The 18,770-nt window shown below is 38.9% G+C and overlaps 1 protein-coding gene and 1 long non-coding RNA gene across 9 annotated transcripts in view; one reads left to right on the top strand and one right to left on the bottom strand.

Moving 5' to 3' along the window:
• Positions 1-256: 256 nt before the first annotated feature.
• Positions 257-18,770, bottom strand: part of RIC8B (RIC8 guanine nucleotide exchange factor B) — a 116,979-nt gene continuing 98,465 nt past the window's right edge. Inside the window, exons 9-12 of one of the 8 annotated variants that reach the window (XR_004039297.2) lie at positions 15,692-15,811; positions 8,420-8,558; positions 7,595-7,771; positions 1,489-1,624 (exon numbers count right to left, since the gene is read on the bottom strand). Coding sequence is in view for 4 of the 8 variants with exons in the window: in XM_030856168.2 (XP_030712028.1) it covers positions 1,513-1,624; positions 15,692-15,811 (232 nt within the window). In the remaining 4 variants the exon portion in view is untranslated. Of the gene's footprint in view, positions 1,625-7,594; positions 7,772-7,791; positions 8,559-12,684; positions 12,769-15,691; positions 15,812-18,770 lie in introns of those variants that run through there. The other 7 variants (XR_009565578.1, XR_004039298.2, XR_009565579.1 and 4 more) reach the window with 7 other exon arrangements.
• On the top strand, positions 1,917-14,996 carry LOC115852895 (uncharacterized). The gene is made up of 4 exons (XR_009565581.1): positions 1,917-2,086; positions 8,018-8,053; positions 9,816-9,908; positions 14,834-14,996. It is a non-coding gene; the product is annotated as an uncharacterized lncRNA (long non-coding RNA).

The following is an 18,770-nucleotide window of genomic DNA, read 5'->3' on the forward strand; positions in this document are numbered from 1 at the left end:
TAAATTGTAAGAAACTTTGCCATCTCTTTTGGCAGCTCTAAGGCTTTTTAAAACTGAATTCCTGATTTGTACTTTTGCCAGAGAAGTGACTTCTGGATAAATGACATTTTCACTAATACTTCATGTACTTTATCCTTAGAAAGGCTATTTATTATAAGTGAGATAACAGATGTAAAAGCACTTTAAAAAAGCATAAACTGTGAAATAGGATTGTTTACCCCACGTATCTATAAAGAAACACACACAGATAGCTAAATTGAATCAACCCCAATGTTTTATTTAATTTAAAGTTTTAAAAGGCAGTGGTTAAGCACATTATGTGTGTATATATATATATATGTATATACATACATATATATATAAAAGGAAACCAACCCCTTTTCAACTTTAGCCATTGATTAACTAGGCCCACTGTCTATTTGCATGATTCATTTTCTACTTCGTCATATGACCAATTCTAAAAGTAAAAATAAACAGGCTTAATCAGTTTAACAGTAACTATTTGTGTTTCTTTTTTAAATAAATAAAGTTACCATTAAACTGATCACATATGGTAGAAAGGTAGGACACACACACAAGCACACACAGTCCCCAATTTAAAACATGTGACATATGAGTGACCTATATGTACAAATGGGTGCTGCTGACTCCCCCACCCTCAGCAGAGGGCTCAAAAGGCCCCCCCGTACCCAGGGGGTCCCCATTCCCTCTACCAGGTTGGAGGCACTCCTATGTTAGACCTCAGAATGCATGTTCCCCATGCAGTGATACAGATGGGGGTTCAGTTCTATGGTACTAGTGTTCAGGTTATTAGGGAATAAATAGGCATTTGTAGCTGCCTCAGAACTAAACCATCATTTATAACTTTATAGGGAGAAATGTATTCTGAAGTTCTAGATAACTGACATACAAACTTTTTGAATGTAATCAGTTTGCAAGTCTGGGGCTGTTGTGTGTGTGTGCGTGTGTGTGCATTTCTATAGATTTATACAAAATTGAAATGAAGAGTGGGGCTATGTTTATGGAGCAGCTGCTGCTTGGCTTCCATTCACTCAGTCCTGATCTAACAAGTCACTTGCCTCAGCCCCTTTTTAGCAGCTTGTTCTGCTTCTCACATGCCTCTGTCTCTGGAGAGATTCAGAAAGGGCAGCTCACACAAGTGAGAGGAAGGACACGGCTAAATCTTCTTTAGAATCTTGGCAAACAGAACTGCCAGATTCAACCAGGGCTGCTTTATAGAGTGAAGTCCTTCAGTTCCATCTTGACAAAATGGAATTTTTTTTTTCCTGTTCCTAGTCTCTGCAACTCCGTCTAACTGCAGCTCTGTATGAATGCCTCAATATCGCAAAACACAGGATCACTTCTTAAATATGCTGGATTCTCAATGAGTAAACCAGTTAATGTGTTTCTAGCCAAAGCAAGGGCATAAATGTTTTAGAGAAAAGATTCCCCTGGAGCTACAGAGAAAAGATGCTGATAAAAGCAATACTGAGAGTTGAGCAGGTGATGCTTTTAGTCTGTGTCAGAGCTGGTCTCCTCGATGACAGAGTACTGGTTGAGTGCTTCCTCCAAAGGCGTTATTGTCCCATCAGGTTTTAGTCCCATTGGTTTAAGCAACTCCTCTCTGGAAAAAAGAGAGAAAAGAAAGAAAAAAAAAGTATTCACCAGCATCACACACACCCCCTCCCCCCACCCAAATCCACTTCCTTTAAAAAAAAGAAAAGTCTTTAAAAACCAAAGTATTTTTCCTCAAGCTCTCTCTGTGTGTTTGTAACAGGAAAGATGAAAGAGGTATGGAAAGAAAAAGAGGGAGATAAAAGACTTCATTCACACAGGCCAAACCTACTAAGCCAATTAAAAGTATGAAAAGTCAAGGTCTAAATGGGCTCAGGACAAGGAGCTGGTCTCTTCTGTTTTTAATAATTTTTTTCCTTTTGTGGATTTGTTTTAGTGAAGTTGAAGCTGCCAAAATTTCACCTGTCCCAGTGGACCAGGCATATAATTAATGGCTAATTTGATATGTATGGATTTCGTTTAATGGAATAAATCATCATTTGATTTTTGCCTCTCCAATCTCTAGTGATACGTAAGTACTTATTGATTTCAAATCATTTGGCCTTCCCCAACTTTCTCCCTCCCTTTTCTTTCCTCTCTCTCTTATTCTTCTTCTTTTTTAAAAAACACCATTGCTTTTGTTTGTGGCAGTTTAATTATGGGATTGACAGCCATTTTAATCTCTTCAAAGCTCCCCAACTGCCTCTTTTCAGCTAATCCAATTATATCTACTCCACAAGTTACAGCCTCATCTAAAGATGATTAATTATTGATTAAGCCAATCAAAAAGCATTAAGAAAGATTTATTTAATCTTTCCATAGGCTCTTATTTATTGTATAGAGATTATGTCAAATGTACATGTTGAGATGCTAACTCTAGTCCTCCTCCCACCCCAATAAGTCAGCAGTGTACTTTAAAAGGAGCCTTGAAGAGGCACATGAACTGCTTAAAACTTACTTCTCACAGAAACGGGCATCACCCCCTAAAAACATGTCTACAACAGGAACCAACATGGCAGCAGTTGTAATGCTGGTGGGAGTTGGAGTGAAGGAAAATGATAAAACCTCCTCTCCCTCTGCTTCCTTGCTGTTGTCCCTTAGGCCAGAAGGGCTCCCCTCGGAAGGGCCGGCCACATAGCAGTGTGACGGTGTTATAGCTGCAGAGAAACTTCCTGGGGAAGGGGAGGAACAGCTCAGTGGTCACTGGATAAGTCAACAGGAACCTAATCAAGCAGCTCTGGCTGGTACCAGAAGACTATTGCTGGGAGTCTGAAAACTCTCTTTGAGTAATGTGGATGGTTGACTGGTTGAGGCTGCTAAATATTATAAAGTAGGAAATGTGTTTCCTGATCCAAGAAATGGGGTCAGAATCATAGAACTTAAAGTTGAAGGGGCCTTAGAGATCATTTAGTCCAACCCCCTTGTTTAATAAAGGAGACTGAGTGACTTACCCAAGGTCACATATCTAGTGGCAAAGTTGGACCTGGGACATAGGCCTCTGAATCCCAGTCCAGTGCTCTTTGCAGCACACACATCTGGATTAACTGCTATAACTGTACTGAAGGAACACACTCTGAGTTCAGCTGTTCAAGGACTATGTGCCAGGAACTGTGTCATATACTGGGAAGAAAAGGAAGACTAGGCACAGCTGCTGCCCTTGAGGAGTGAGTGAAACATATACATGAAAAATAACTTAGAACATAATGGGGTAAATGCTGTAACAGAATCATGAACAAAAGAAATAACAGCTCCTGAGATGAAGCATCAACCAAATTGCCTGGGGAAGGTGGGAACGGCACCTCCAACGAGGTGTCCTATGCCATGCGAAGATAGTACAGAACTTTTCAGGCAAAGGAGTCTGTGTGGAGGGCTCTGTATAGTCCCAACTACTTGTGATTTTTTTCTGTAGACCTCTTTGGATTGTGTCAATTTCTTTCTCGGCTCCCATGAAGCTGGGACAGGGCCCAGTGTTTGGGGAGTGGCGAGGTTCAATGAAGGAGCAGGAGGAGGCAAGGCTGCAAAAAGGGTAGTTGGGGGTCTAGAGGTCAGGTGTCTTGAATGCCAAAGCAAGGAGCTCGAGTCTTAGCCTGTAAGGAATGCCCTATCAGGTTTGCTTTATAGGGAAATATCTCTGGCAGCAGTGCAAAAGACACACTGGAATAGGGGAAACTGCGGCGGGGAGACGAGCCATGAGGATGTCACTGTAACAGTAATGGCATGAGAGGAGACAGAGAGCTGGATCATGGCTGTGGCTGTAGGAAGGAAAGGCCTTCCTTCCAGGGCAGAGCTGTGGTCCGCTGGAAGGGTGGAGGTAGGGGGTGAGGAGCAGAGCGTGGCTGTGGCCTCGCTCCGATGACCACGTGGGTGGCGACCCGCTCGCTGCGGCAAGAGCACAGCAGGTGCAGCAGCTCGGGGGCGGGGGGCAGACACTGACATCTTTCAGGACAGCAAACAGCTCTGCATGACAACCAGGGAGAAATGCTTAGAGGAACCAGAAAACAGTCTGCTTCCACTGAAACTTCTCTTCAGCACGCATACATACTATACATATCTATACTTCAGTAACAGTTTCCTAGTTCTGATGGTGCTGAAGGACTCTGTGATACTGGACACTGTTTACTAATAATCGATACCAAAGGAGAAGGGGATCACCTTCTGGGGTGAAACATTAAGGGATCAGAAAGTTCAAAGGTCTGAAGGGGCTGGTGGACTGAGGGTACAGTAAGGTGGGGGTGGGGTTGAAGGGTTTGGGTAGGTAGAAGTCTGATCAGCAGATGAGACTATAGGAATTCTACCAAGATAGTGAATTGCTGGGTGGATATGCCATCACTCCTAACACTCCAGCATTTCTTTGGTAACAGGATGATATTGGAGCTAGCTGCCAGCTTGCACAAAGTAGCTAGCACTTTCTCATCCAAACCCAGGAGGAATATTTTCAAATCAAGTCCATCGATTTCACCCCTACTCCCTAATCCAATTTTATAATAGAAATAATTAAGAACATTACAAAAATTTTATGGCCAAATTATGGGAATTCATCTATAGAATAAAGGGGCTCATATTTTAATTCTCATTTGTGAACTATTCTTCTCAAGGCTTTATTTTTTAGGTCTTCTGTATCACCCCTCTACTAACATAGAAGCTCCTCTGAGGGTATGAATTGTCTTTTCCACATGGCTCCATGCGATGCTTGGTCTTACTGACATTCCTGTAGGAGAGGTGTCAGTGGTAACTGGCCACATAATCATGCATTCGTGCAAATAAATTAAGGCAGCAATGTGATATAGTGGAAAGAACAAAAAGATCTAGAGTCAGGAAGTCTGGCTGAAGTCCTGGCTCTTCCACTTACCAGTTGTGTGATCTTGGGCAAGTCTCTGAGTCTCTGTATTCCCATCTGTGAAATGGGGATAATGATACTAGCACTACCTACTTCCTAGTGATGACTTAAGGGGTAATAGTACTAGCAGTGGTAGTAGTAATTGCAATAATAATAGTGCAGATGAAAGAGCTCTATGAACTGTAAAGGAGTCCTAAATATTAGTTATCATTATTGTGGTATAGTGAAAGGCATATACAGGTTTTGGAATCAGACAGACCTAAGTTCTAATCCTGGATCTACCACTCACTAGCAGTAAGACCTTGAACTCTCTGAACTTCAATTTCCTTATCTGTAGAATTGGGATAGGAATACCCAGTTCACTGAGTTGTCATGAGGGTGAAAGGTCATTCTACATAAAAAGTGCATAGTGCAATGGCCGAAATGTAGTTGGAACCCACAAGATGCATTTCCTGTCCCTTATGTGTTTATGGAAGGAAGGTTTCCACAAGATTGTTAGGGTACTCTTTGGGAATAAGTGGGAGAAGAATATGCAGAAGCAAATAAAAGACATGGTCCCTGTCCTCAAGAAGCTTTTAGTCAGTTCAGAAGGTAAAACACACACACATTAAACAATATTAAAGGAATTACAGAACAGCAGATCAACAAGCTTGAGATGATTAACAGGCAGAGCCCTGCTTTCCCTAGCTTGACAGTTCTGTACACCCTTACTGTATCTGAAATGTGTTTAAAGGTGATTTCTCATACTGTTTGTTTGGGAGTGGAAGGAGAGAGGATGACTTACAGATATGTTACTGTTTTTTGCTTATGGACTCCGGGCTTACTTTTCAAACCCCCATCTTAACGATTCTGATCTTCCTCTCTATCATATAACAGCCCACAAATACCAAAATGAAGTCTTTGATATAGAGACTTACTCCTAAAAGGTCTGATAAATGACCTGGTTATACTAAACTGTTTCATTTAATAAGATCTGTTGTATCTAGATCAGCAAGATGTGGACAGAGAATGGGAAGCATTCATGAATACCACAGAACCGTTATTCCACCAGTCATATGGGCTATGTACACGTGGGAGGGACGCGGAGGAGATGGGGATGCTGATCACAGGCTCCCGGCAGGAGATGGACTCAGGGCCAGACTGTAATGGCAGTGATGGACATGGATTCATGGGGAGAAAGGCATCCCAGAAGCAGAAGATTAGTCAAGCAAAGGCACAGAAGCAAGAGTTAGTTGTGTGCAGGGATTGGCAAGCAGGCTGGCTTGGCAGAGGTAAAGGAAAAAGAAAGCTCAAAACAGATATGGGGTACAAAAGAGGATTTGGATGGAGACTTTGAAATCCTGGGCTGACAAGTCTGGATTATAGTACAGAGGTATTTTTGTCTTCTAATTCAAGGGTCCCATATTTAAGAATATTTATTAAAAAGTAATTCTCATTACAAACATTGAAGGCTATAAAACAATATTCCTTTGACATATTAAAAAGAAAATGTTCTATGCTTTATTCATTTTCATATCCCTATGTGTCTAGCACAGTGCCTTGCAGATAGTAGATCCTCAATAAGTGTTTATGAACTCAATTTTGCTGCAGTTGGTATTATCTTGCATTTTCACAGAAAGAAAAGGTATGGTGTTTTATGGGACTCCTAATAAACAAACCCTGACCAAGAGAAAAGCTGGATCTTTGGGTAGAAGGTTCACGTTCATCACCAAGATTTACAGTTAGGAAAAGTATTAGCATTCTACAGGAAATTCTGCATAATGCTTTCCAGGGATTTCTCGTTCTCTACTGGACTGTGAGCAACTTGAGGGCAGAGTCCATGTCTTACCTGGCTGTGATTTGCAGTATCTAGTATAGGATGGGCGCATAGTAGGTGCTCAGTAAATGTTTATTGAAAGAATATAATACATGGGTCATAGCATAAATGGACAATGGTAGAGAACCATTTGCCAGGAAACATCCTCATATTATTTTAACTGCAATTATTTCCCTGATGAGTCAGTGTCATCAGACATTCTGACAGTCCCGAAGTCAAAGCCTTCTTTGTACCATACAACCTGGAATTTCCAACCACTAATTAGTATAGACTCAGCTGCTTATATATGGGGCATCAGTGGGTCTAGATTCTAGTGTCCGATTTTCCACTGACTTGCTGGGTGTCCTTGGGCAAGTCATTTCCTTCTCTGGGCTTGAGTCTCCCCATCTATATAAAATGAAGGGGTTGGACAAGATGATCCCCAAGATTCTAATTCTAGGAGTCTAAATATTAGGCCGCTAAATAATTTTGATCTACTTAAAAAGCTGCTAGGTTTTTTAAGACACTAAAACTCAATACTGCTAAACTTTTGTTTCTAATCAAGATCTTATAAATCTAAGAGTCAAACACAGCATCCTACCTAATTGTCACTGACATACACCAAGACCACAAGTCCTTCCTGCAAAACTACCAGCAAATGATTAGAATGATTCCGAAAGTAAATCAAAGCAATGGCAAATGTTACAAGGAAGGATCTAAATTCATTCATGGCCCTCAATAAACAGGCCATTTCATGAAGAGTTACTGGTCCTAAATTATGAAGGTCCCATCTAAAAAGGATGGCTAGGTGTCAGATATATGTAGATCATGGTTAAACGAAGATACTGTATATTGAAATGTGCATCAGGATTAAGATATTCACATAGCAATAACTCCTTCATACTTACCTTCAATGCTATACACAGGCCTTAACACAAGTTAAGACTGCCCTCGTTATCATCAAAAAGTACAGTGATGTCTACTGGATAAAGAGCCCATTCTAGGCACTGTGACAGTATCATGGCGGGCTTCTCATCTGATCAGGCATCTGGCCAGGGAAGAGATAAGCCTCCAAGAATGTTCAACTGGAACGAAACATCATTTAGAAATTTGATCTTACTAAACGATAAGGAACCATAATCTTTAAGGGCTTGGCCAGGCACGAGGACACAGATAAAGCACGTCCAAGAAAGGAAACCTTATTTTGCCCCAGCCTAACCCTTAGGACTGCTAATGGAAACCAAAAAGTACTTTCTTAAAGATTTAGGGGTGGGAGATTATGGGATTTATACCATATTTAAAATTTTATAGTCTGTCTTTTTTTTCCCCAGATATAGTTCAACATTTTCCTGAGCCACCATTTCCCTGTAAGTATGGTCCTCTGGGATGCCTGGGCTTATGTAACCTCTCAGGACCTTAGAGAAAGTTCCACTTTTTAGGCTTCTGGTTCCTACATAACTCTTTCTCCCAGAAATGACAGTGCAATATTGGGGCTCAGATACTAACATACCCAATAGCACATTATAGAATAGGCCAGATGTGTATGTGTATAAAACACCTTACTTGACCTGGAAACAAGAGAATACTCTTGCCCACAGCACATGTTTTTGTGCAATACAAACAAAGCATTCAATTCAAGTGTACTTGTTGAAAAACAGGACATAATTAAGCAGTTGGTAAAATGCATTCTTGTTTCCCACTTGCAGATCTCCCAAGAGTCCCTTCGAATTTACCTATACGAGTTTCAGCTTCCCGCTTGCCACTTAGCTTGATAACGACTCAAAAATCATTCCCTTGTTTTCAAGGGCTCTTCTTTCTTGTCTGCTCTGTGTACTACAGGGCAGTATTGACACATGGAATTAATGACAGGGTCTGTAATGAAACAACAGTCATGCAAACACCAGTCTGCTCTTTTGATAAAACAGCATGTTAGAGACCTATTCACCTCCCTCTAATTGAGTACTGCATAATAGTTCCGATCCTTTTATGTAACATATTTTGTTCTATGATTAGAAAAGAAGAAAAAGGGGGAGCCTATGAAGCATTGCTTCCTCCAATCACCCCCCTGATTAATTCTCTGATTTTAATGAGGGTGGCTGCTATTTAGGCAGGTCCTGTTACCTACTTGTTTTGTTGACTTCTGTACAATGTATAACAAAACCCATGATGGGATAATTGGGAACCATTTCTTTGGCACAGGGATTCCTGTTCTTAATGTAAGGTTGGCTTGGAAAAAAAAGAACCCTGGCATTTAAAATTAGCCATTTCATATTTAATTCCCTTTCACATTTGAAAGATAGGATGAAAATTAGTATATAAATAAAGCATTTTAATTAACAGAGCTTTTCCAAAAGTGCCTGCAGTAATGGAGCCTGTGAGAGCCCGGAGAAAGCAGCTCTGTAATCTTTGCTATAATTCCAAGTCTGAGAGTGCATCTTATTTCAAGATTTCAGCATCAATGAAACAGTCCATATCCACTGAAGTACAATGGATTTCCCAATAACTTGTGATATTCTTAAGTGTTTTTAACGCTTTTTTCCTCACAGAAATTAAAACAACCTTTGGCACTGGTTAACATGTTCAGTTATATACTATGGAAGAGTGTCCTTTGCTGGTCCTTCATCTTTCAGTTAATCTTTCATCTAATGGCTTCCTAGTGCTGACTGGTTGGTTTTACTGTTCTTTCACTAAGCCACTAACCCAGTAGGCAGGAGAGGTGTGGTGACTTTTCTATACCAAATTCGAGGTCTTCAAGCTGCATTTTTCAAAAGCATTTCTGAGATCCTTCCCTCAGCCTCACCATTATGCTTTGGGATTGGGTACAGTTGGGAAGGTAAAATACGTAACATAAAAATATCAATCCCAAGACAAATGGATATGGCATGTTATCTACACCATGTCCTTCCACTTTGGGAGTTGCCTAAACAGGCAACAGTCCTGTAAATAAGGAAGTCTTTCTAAAGTTAATTTTCTTGATATGATCACACTGAATGTAAGAATTTGTTAGAATACCTATAATCATTCTATTTTCAAAATAATTAAAAGACTTTATTAACATAGAATCATAGCAGTTTTACTGGTTTCCTTCATATGAAGTTGTTTCTGTTTATTTTCTGTTTTTGATATAAGCTACATAGGACCTGACTTGATATTTGAGAAAAGCTCAACTATGGAATGAAAAAGCAGGAATGAATGGCCTCCAAATCTTAATTTTTTTGTCAGGTAAATATGCTTACTCTTTGTCTTCGTGCTTTGCATCTATTTAAAATTTAGAGCGTATTATTAAAAATAATCAGACTGACAAATCTGAGAGCTGTTTGTTGGTAATTTTTCAAAATAACATAAGATCTGGAATATGAAGACTAAGAACCAAATCCTGACTATGTCATTAACCAGATGCCTGATTTTGGTTCAGTCACTTCATCATTGGTCCCATTTACTCCTCAATAAAATATCTCTTGCCCTATCTAAAATTCACAGGGCTGTTTTAACAGTCAGTGGAAGTACTTTTTAAACTTTAAAGCACTATATTAGTCTTTCATTATTCTCATTTCTGTTAGAAGATCACATGCAAAGCTTCTAAAAATTTGCTATCCACCTCACATTAAAGAGCATGGTTAAGAAAATATAGAGAAAGAGGTTAGGGATAGTGCTAGAAAAATAAAACTCAGTTTTGTCCTTAACTGAAGGTGATCTTTATTTCTTGGTAATTTCTCTACAGAACCTTTCTTTCCTGTTGTCCAGAATTAGCAAAATAAATATTAATAAGAGGTCAGCATGCCAGCTGACACTGTTGAATAAAGCAGTAGAAATGGAAGTTCGTACATGCTCTTCTCAATCAGAAAGTCTTAAAAGTTAAAGGAGGAGGGTGACTCAGAGCAAATAGTCAATGGAGATTATTCTTATTTGATGTTTCTCTAATAAACAGAAGTCATTTCACCTAGTGCTTAAACCAAGAGCTCCAAGTAGGCATTCCTACTACAGAGTTAAAGGACAATGACTACCGATAGGCAATACAAAGTTTGCATGACGTCCTACTAAGAGATGTCTAGCCAGTTTCTCAAGTTAATCCTCCCCTACCACTTTAAGGGTATATTAGTTTAACTGGATCCAAGTTCCCTTAATTAAGCTTCTAAGCAACACTGCAGTGTATTTTAATGATGTAGAACAGTGCTATCTAATACAAATATAATGTAAGCCATATATGTAATCTTAAATGTCCTAGTAGCCACATACAAAAAATAAGTAAAATTAATTTTAAAATAATGTTTAATCCAATATATCAAAAGTTATTTCAATATAAAATCCATATTAAACAACTGAGATATTTATTTTACATTCTCTTTTTTGTACTGAGTCTTTGAAAGTCTGAGTATTTAACACTTACAGGACATCCCAATTCAGACTAGCCATAGTTATATATGGGTAGTGGTTACCATATTGGACAGTGCAGATCTAAAGGATTTTCTGATGTAAACAATTAAGATCTTGACACTTTCGTACCTAAATAGATCTCACAATGCTATAAAGACTGGATCATATTTCTGAAATGTACCTAAAAAGCATTTCCTTGATTAACTCATCATAAAGGTGGGAGTAATCACAGTTATTTTTGTAAGTAGAGTAAAGTAATTTAGTTACAAGAAAAAAATTATGTAGTTATTACTTTTCAGTCATAAATTACCTGTCCCAGCTTCCATAAGTTTAAAAATAACCTTTGGATTAAAGGGGAACTATTACTATATTTGATACTTGCATTTATTAAGAAAGCCATGTCCCAAATACTACACAAAGGCTGGCAAAATATATACATTGGATAAGGAGGAGATAAGAAAAGGAAGAAATGGAAAACAATTACTTATATAAATGTAAATTTTAGAAGATTTTGATAGAATATATAAGCAATAAAGGCAATGTACCTTGTTAAACAGTGATGGGGTAAGGGTAGAGTAGAAGATTAATCAGTCCTGGTTCCAATTAAGAAACTAAAGGGGATTAGAAAAGTCGAAACTTGAAATATTATTTCCCTTGGTTAGCTTAGGCTTAAGCCAGTCAATCCTCTCTCCCCTTTTGTGGAGGAGGCCGCGTCACTACATGAGGCTCGTATGCTGTAGCTGAGGTGAATGCAGTTGTCTTAGCCACGCTGGACTTGCTTAACCACATACAATCCCCGTTCTAATCTCCCGCTTAAATTGCAGGGGCTTATTTTTTTTCCAATTCAGAAAAGGAAAGAGGAGGTGGAGAGGCAGGCAAATTTCATCCCCTTTTCCACCTCTGTTCTCACATTAAAAAAAAATGTCAAAGGAAGCTTTCTATAATCTTATGCCTCAGGCCTTAATGCTTATGTCTGATAAATATTACAATTATTCTATATTAAAGAAGTTAGGTATCCCAATATTTAAATTAGCCAGTCGTGGGCCAAAGTACCTTATAGAATTCCTTTCCAGACCTGAATTTTATGACATCTGGCCAAGAAATGGAACTGACAAAAATATACTTTCAAGTCTTTAAACCATGTAGGCTATTTTATTGAGCAAAACATTAACCTTCGATTTGGGGATCTGCTTTATACATTATTTCATCATCACACACTGGGGAAACCACAGGGTACAAGGCACTGTACTAGCTAGACATGATGGGATTTATGGGGTTCAAATTATTCTCAAACTCTTAAGACCTCTAGGTCCATTGCCAATCCCCTTACCTACATCTGTCACAAATACAATCCTTACTAAAAAAAAAAAATCACTTGGAATATACTGTCAGTTGGTGGTCAATGGGAAGAAAATGTTTGAGTGCTAATCTCTCCAGTATCCTTAAAAATCTAGCTGAGATAAAGCTGCTAAGGTGGTGAGCAACTTGAGGCAGTGGCTATGTCCAGCATGGAGGCAAAATGGAAATGTCATTTTAATTTTTGCATTGGTGGTTTTACAGTTTTGGTGGTAAATAACATCTGTACCCTACACCAGGCTCAGTAACAGTACTTGGCATGACCAACCTTAGTCATCACTTTGGTAAGTGCTTTGGCACGGGCCACTGTTGCTAACCACCATCCTGGTGCAGGTCGTTCACATCTGCTCTCCTATGGATGGAAAAAAGGAAGTGTCTAGCGTCCATTCATTGGCCACATCACCTCCAATCCTATCCTTTACTCTCACGCCTTTCAAATCAGGCCCAGGAGAAAATGATTTCACTTTTGGAAAGAAAGTTAATCAGACAAAGCTACAGTACACTCTTGGCACAGCAAGACTTGGTGGGATGCGGAACATCCTTGGAGTGACAGTTGAAGGAACTAACCAATAGCACACTGCTGAAGAGGATGATTAGGAAATGTTCTGGCAAACACTGACTCTAACAGACAGACACAGTAGCACAGTGGACAGAGCAAAGGTCTTGAGTTCTGGAAAATGAAGTTCTTAGCCTTACTTTAGCTAGAAAGACAATGTATGTGAAAGTGTTTTGTAAACTGTGAAAGGAAATGGATTTTCACCAGTCATTAGCTTGGAAATGTTTGGGGCAATTCTTTGGGCCTTGCTTTCCCCAATGATAAATCTGATAACATATTACTCAAATAATGATAACCTGAGCTCTTTGGAAGAAAGATGCAGTATGTGAATAAAAAAGATTTATCTTATTAACAAGAGTAAGTTTCCCTCTACCTAGAATGAATGGTCATTTCTCCATTTGTCAATTCAATACCTCTTAAACTTCAAGGATCAGCACAAATGCTACCTTCCCTGTGAAAGTCCCTGATTTATCCCAACAGAATGAACTGCTCCTTCTCCTGGGTGCTCACAGTTCAACACAGACCTTATTTTGTCATTACTTCCTTCTATTCTAGAACAGATTACAGCCATATCCCACAGTAATAAGAAGTAATCATTTCCAAAGATACAGACTACCACATTCACCTCTGAATCTCCCTCATCTTCCTAGCACAGTGCCTTGCACAGAGCAGCTGCTTAATAAATGTTCCCTGAATTTACTGAATTTAGTCTACTTTGGCTTTATGGCATCTTTTTAACCTCAAAAAACCAAACCAAAAATGACAGTGAAAAGTGAGAAGAAACTTAAGACAAACACATAAGACACATAAAGAATGGCTTCATTCTTTGCATTCCTGCTTTGGAATGCCCACTGCTGATCTCCATACAGTTTTGTCACTGATTGTTATTAGTGAGAGCAAATGTTAGAAAGCACATAAAGGCAGACAATGTAAAAATCCCACCACAAGTCATGAAAAAAGTCTGTGATTTAGGACTATTCTCAAAGTTGCCTTAGCTTCAACTTTAATGGCAAATTTCATACCATCAAAGCCAACACAAGACATATTTGCTCTGCTTTATACATGTGAAAATCAGTATCACCTTCAGATTGAGCTGGGCATCTGCTGGGTGTTTACTCATCTAGGGCAAATGGGCCAGTTGGATAGCATCTGTGTTATCTTTTAAGAACTCATATTATTGAAATGAAATTTATTCAACCTAACTAGTTCACTGTCTTCACACTAATATGCTCTACTCAGGTCCTTGTTAACATTTCCCCCTCCAGCTTCTACCAGATGGTAGAAGCAGTTGGTTCTCATCCCAACTGCTGTACTTACAGCACTGTTTCATTAGCTACCTCAGATCCTTTTGGAAGTACAAATCTTACTTTTATATACTCATTCAGAACCTTTTACCCTGCCTCCTATAGGTTTGTCCTATCAGCATCTTCTCTTTTATTGTAAATTCATTCAGGGAAGGAACATGTATATTCTATCCAAAGGTATGGAGAATGTCATATGCAAACAGATAACAATGTCTTTTGAAGACTGTGAGCATAGTGAGCTGTAAATTCTAACCTTCTTGGGAAAATGATGGAAATTTAAAAGGACTAACTGGAAGTCAACTAAATTCTAGTCATATTAGCTTTGTAGATGATGAAGCTACTTACTTCTATGTAACTTCCACCACATTACCAGCATCATGTGAAAACTCAGACTCTGCAAAGGGTCTAAATACCCTAACTTGTCACACTCCCCATGTCAGCCTCTTCTTATTTTTGAACACTTCTACTCTAAGCCTCCTGCTGTGCTCTTAGCCTCTGCTTGTTTCTTTATTACACCTTTCCCTTTAATGGTTGGCTTTCTGGCTTTCCCATTCTAGTTGCTACTCCTCTTGATTGAGGGATACTAGCCTTTGCATAGCTGTTGTGAAAAAGGAGATGACCAGAAGAAATTCACCTTCCGGTGGCAGCTGCCACCAACACACAGAAGCACTCACTCAAGATGGCTTAAAGGAGACAGTGACTCAATGTACGACTAGAAAATTGAGCAATTCAGGCAAGTATGAAAGGAATTAATACTTTCTAATAACTCCTCCAAGATGACTAGTTGCTTATTAGTATATATTTAATTATTTTCAAAACTGGCTATCTGGGGAGGGGAAGGAGGTGTGAAGCAAGAAGGGAAGGGGAGATTGTTTTTAGAATCCCTAATTAATACAAGTGCCTGCTTTCAGAAAATCCTTCATTTGAGCTATTCCTTTTCACTTTTTCCTATTGGGTGCGTGACATTTTAGAATTCTTGGTTTTAGCAGCAATCCAAAAAGAAAGAACTGCAAACTTGCACATCAAAAATGGGAGAAAAAAAAAAAAAAAGCATCATGATTTGGAACAAAAACCAAAACAGACTAAAACAAAAAATACAAGCAGCAGCAAAATCATTGAACCTAATTCACAGCATCTTTTTGAAGACAGGGAGGTTAGTTGGTTAAATATCACAATGACCTAGTAGTTACTATCCTAGCTTTGAGAGTTTAAATGTTTAAGAATGCACATCCATAAGCGGCACATGTAGAAGAACCATGGTAGCCAAGAGAGATCTGAACTACTGCTGCCTGGGCCATCCTGTTCCAATCAACATGGATTTCCAGAGTTGCTGTTCTATGGTAACTCTCAGTGAGAGAGACAAAGAAATAGAACATTTTTAGAAACCAAGCAAAAAATGGATGGGAATACAATACCTGGAAAGTTTATCAAGCATGTTGACAAGTTTCATGGCTTCATATTCTTTTTGTTCTTCTGTCATTTCATCTATGGGGTTTGGCATTGGTTCCTCTAAATGACCAGTGATAAGATTAATGCTACAAAAAGAAAAAAAAGTTATGCTGTATGTTTTCAAATTATGCTCTTTCTATACTTTTCTGGTCCAAGTTGTAAGTTATAATAAGAAAGAGTATAATAGCCAAAAAATTGGCAATAGCAATTTTATGATATAGAACTGCTATAGGAATTTTTTTAAATTGACTTTTCCTGCTAATTTGCTTTGGGAAATGGGTGATAGCAAACTTGCCAACTTTTTTTTAAAGGCATGGCTGCTTTTTAAAAATATGAAATTTGATTGGTGCCGTTAGGATAAATATCCTTGGATGCACAGCTTCTTCATTAATTATATAAGGGACAAATGATTTCAGAGAAGGAGAAATCTATTCTGTGATACAGCATAAAACAAATATGTCAAAAAATTGGAAAAATGATGACAGAGAGGCTGGAATCTGAAAATGAAAGCATGCCCATTTATAATCTCAGGAAATTAGTCCATTAGTGAGACCACAGAAGGCAATGAGTGTTTAAATAATAAAAGATAAAGCAAAAGAACAATTTTAATTAGATTTGATCTGACCTAGATTAAAAAAAGGAATGAAATCTAGCCTACCAAAAGACAGGTATACCATCTAGCTTTCTGGAAATAGATTTAATAAAGTACTTAAGATGAATACGTTCCATAAACTTTGTATGAAGTTCTAATACCAAACAAAACTATCCTCTTAATTAAAAGCCACATTATTATTATTTTTTTTGACGAGGTGAAATAAAAGATAATTCTTTCAACGGCTGCCAAATATTTATAGCTTAAGCATCTTTCTGGAGAAGCAGACAAGAGGTTACAGCATTTTGTACCAGCCACGTACACACAGTATGTTTTTAATGATCAAATGAAATATCCCTGCAAAAGGCAAATCGCTGATAAGTTACTTTCTAGGGTCTACAAACACAAATGGTTTCAGGGGCCAGGCCTTAAGGATATGCAAAATTGGTCAAGTATAAATAACATGGAGTATTGGGGACTAGGGTAAAATGGAGAACAGTGCTAGTCTAAACAGGGAAAAAAAAAATCATGCAGGCCAAAACCAAGACACCACGATTAATTACATCATCTGGTGGCTAGTTTGCCAGCCCTGCTTTAGACTTTTACTTGGGCAAGTTAACTTTCTTTACAGAGCAGGGCTTTTCTCACTTGGAGCAAGGGCTAGGTACTATAATCTGTTACAAAAAAATATTTATTTTTCTACATTCCTCAGAGGCTGCCTGACATACAGATTCTTACAGAAGGACTCAATGCTCACCATCCTTAAAAACCGGATCTAAAACATCTGTTTCGCCATTCTTTCATAAGACCTATGTCTATAGCCATGGTTAAAAAACTTTTTCCTTCGAAGTAGTGGAACCCCTCACCCTTTTTATTTTAACAAATGAAATCTACATAGAAAGCTGATTTATGAAATAGATGAAAGTGGAAGTGCTCAGGCAGAAGAGGGGATAGGGATGGCCAAGGAGAGTGCAGGCCTAGAATCCCTTCTATTTGTCTGCACTCACTTGCTTCCTCTTAAGGCAGCCCCTAAGGCACTTTCAGGAACTCTGGGGAAACAGTCTGAAAACCCATAGGCTTCTCAGTGATTCTTAGCCTTGGCTATACATTGGAATCACTTGAGAAACTTGAAAGACAGGCCTCACCTGAAACCAACTAAATCTGTTTTGGTTTTTTTCCAGGTGATTGTGATGCACCTTGAGGTTAAGAACCACTGGGATAGAGTGCCTACTTGAGACATTCATTGTGTGCTACTAGTCTCTCCCTTTTTTCAGGTGCTCATAAAAGAAAAGAAAAAGGCGTCTAGTTGGTGGCCATTAACAAAAATGCCAAACGGGGTCATCACCAAAAGTCAAGAACAAAGAGGACCCAGACGAGGCTTCTGAGAACTATGGCGTTTTTAAGAAGTATACAGATGCCACAGTGAAAATGTAATTCCACCACTCATCTATTATTTGCTTAGGTGTATAACGACAGGACATAGTTTCACTGGTTTCTCTTCTGCTGCCTGCTAAATTAGAAAAAAACATATAGTCTTATAAACAAGTAAGTAAAGGTACTTATTATAGGCACATACCACTTACCAAGCAGACAAAGGCAATAAGGCCTTAGAAGAAAGTATAAGGGAAGGTAGATGTATTAACTATTTAGACCATGCTCATCTGTCTCTTGAGAGAAGGCTTCTCTCCTCAAGCTCAATGGAAGGGTGACTTAAATCAGATCCACACACTGTTTTAGAATATAATGAAATTAGCACAACCCATCATGTGCCTCAGGGAAAAAATTGGTCAGGAGGACACACTGGTCAGCTCTGTGGTATTGTGGATACCACAGCACACAAAGTCAGGACATGCATTCCTGGATCAGGGCATATTTGATTCTTTTCTTGGTTCTTTTAAGGGCTTAGTGGAAATGATGTCTGTTTTCCATAAGCTGACCTCAAGTCCACTGCTGCTAAAATGATTTAATGTCTTGCTGTGAAATTAGCTACTAAAGTCACAAAATCCTTTGCTCACTGAGCATGAAAGCAGCAGCCAGAAATTCACTCTTACAGAGTAAGAACTTACCATCCTTTACCCATGTAGTAAAACATTCCAACCCCCCAAAATCACTCCAGGGATTGAGGTTTCATCTTTTTTCCTTGAAAAAACACCCCCTACCCCTACCCCCACCCCAGTACTCAGAAGAACGTAAACAAAGCCACAGCAAACACAAGTTGCTGAACCATGCTACTCTCCTATGGGAAAAATGCCAGTGTTCTGGGGGCAGGAGGCAGACTTGGACACTGTCTCCCCTCCAGCTCCCCACTTCAAACCAATCTCATGTAGCTTCTACCCAGAGGAAGAGAAAACAAATAGTCACCACCACAGCAACAGAGTGAGGTTTCATAAAAAACTACTTTTGAAAAAAAAAAAAAAGACTATTTTTGGTTGAAAAAACACTTGCCACCTTTA

Source organism: Globicephala melas, chromosome 10, assembly GCF_963455315.2.
Source record: "Globicephala melas chromosome 10, mGloMel1.2, whole genome shotgun sequence".
Classification (NCBI taxonomy): domain Eukaryota; kingdom Metazoa; phylum Chordata; class Mammalia; order Artiodactyla; family Delphinidae; genus Globicephala; species Globicephala melas.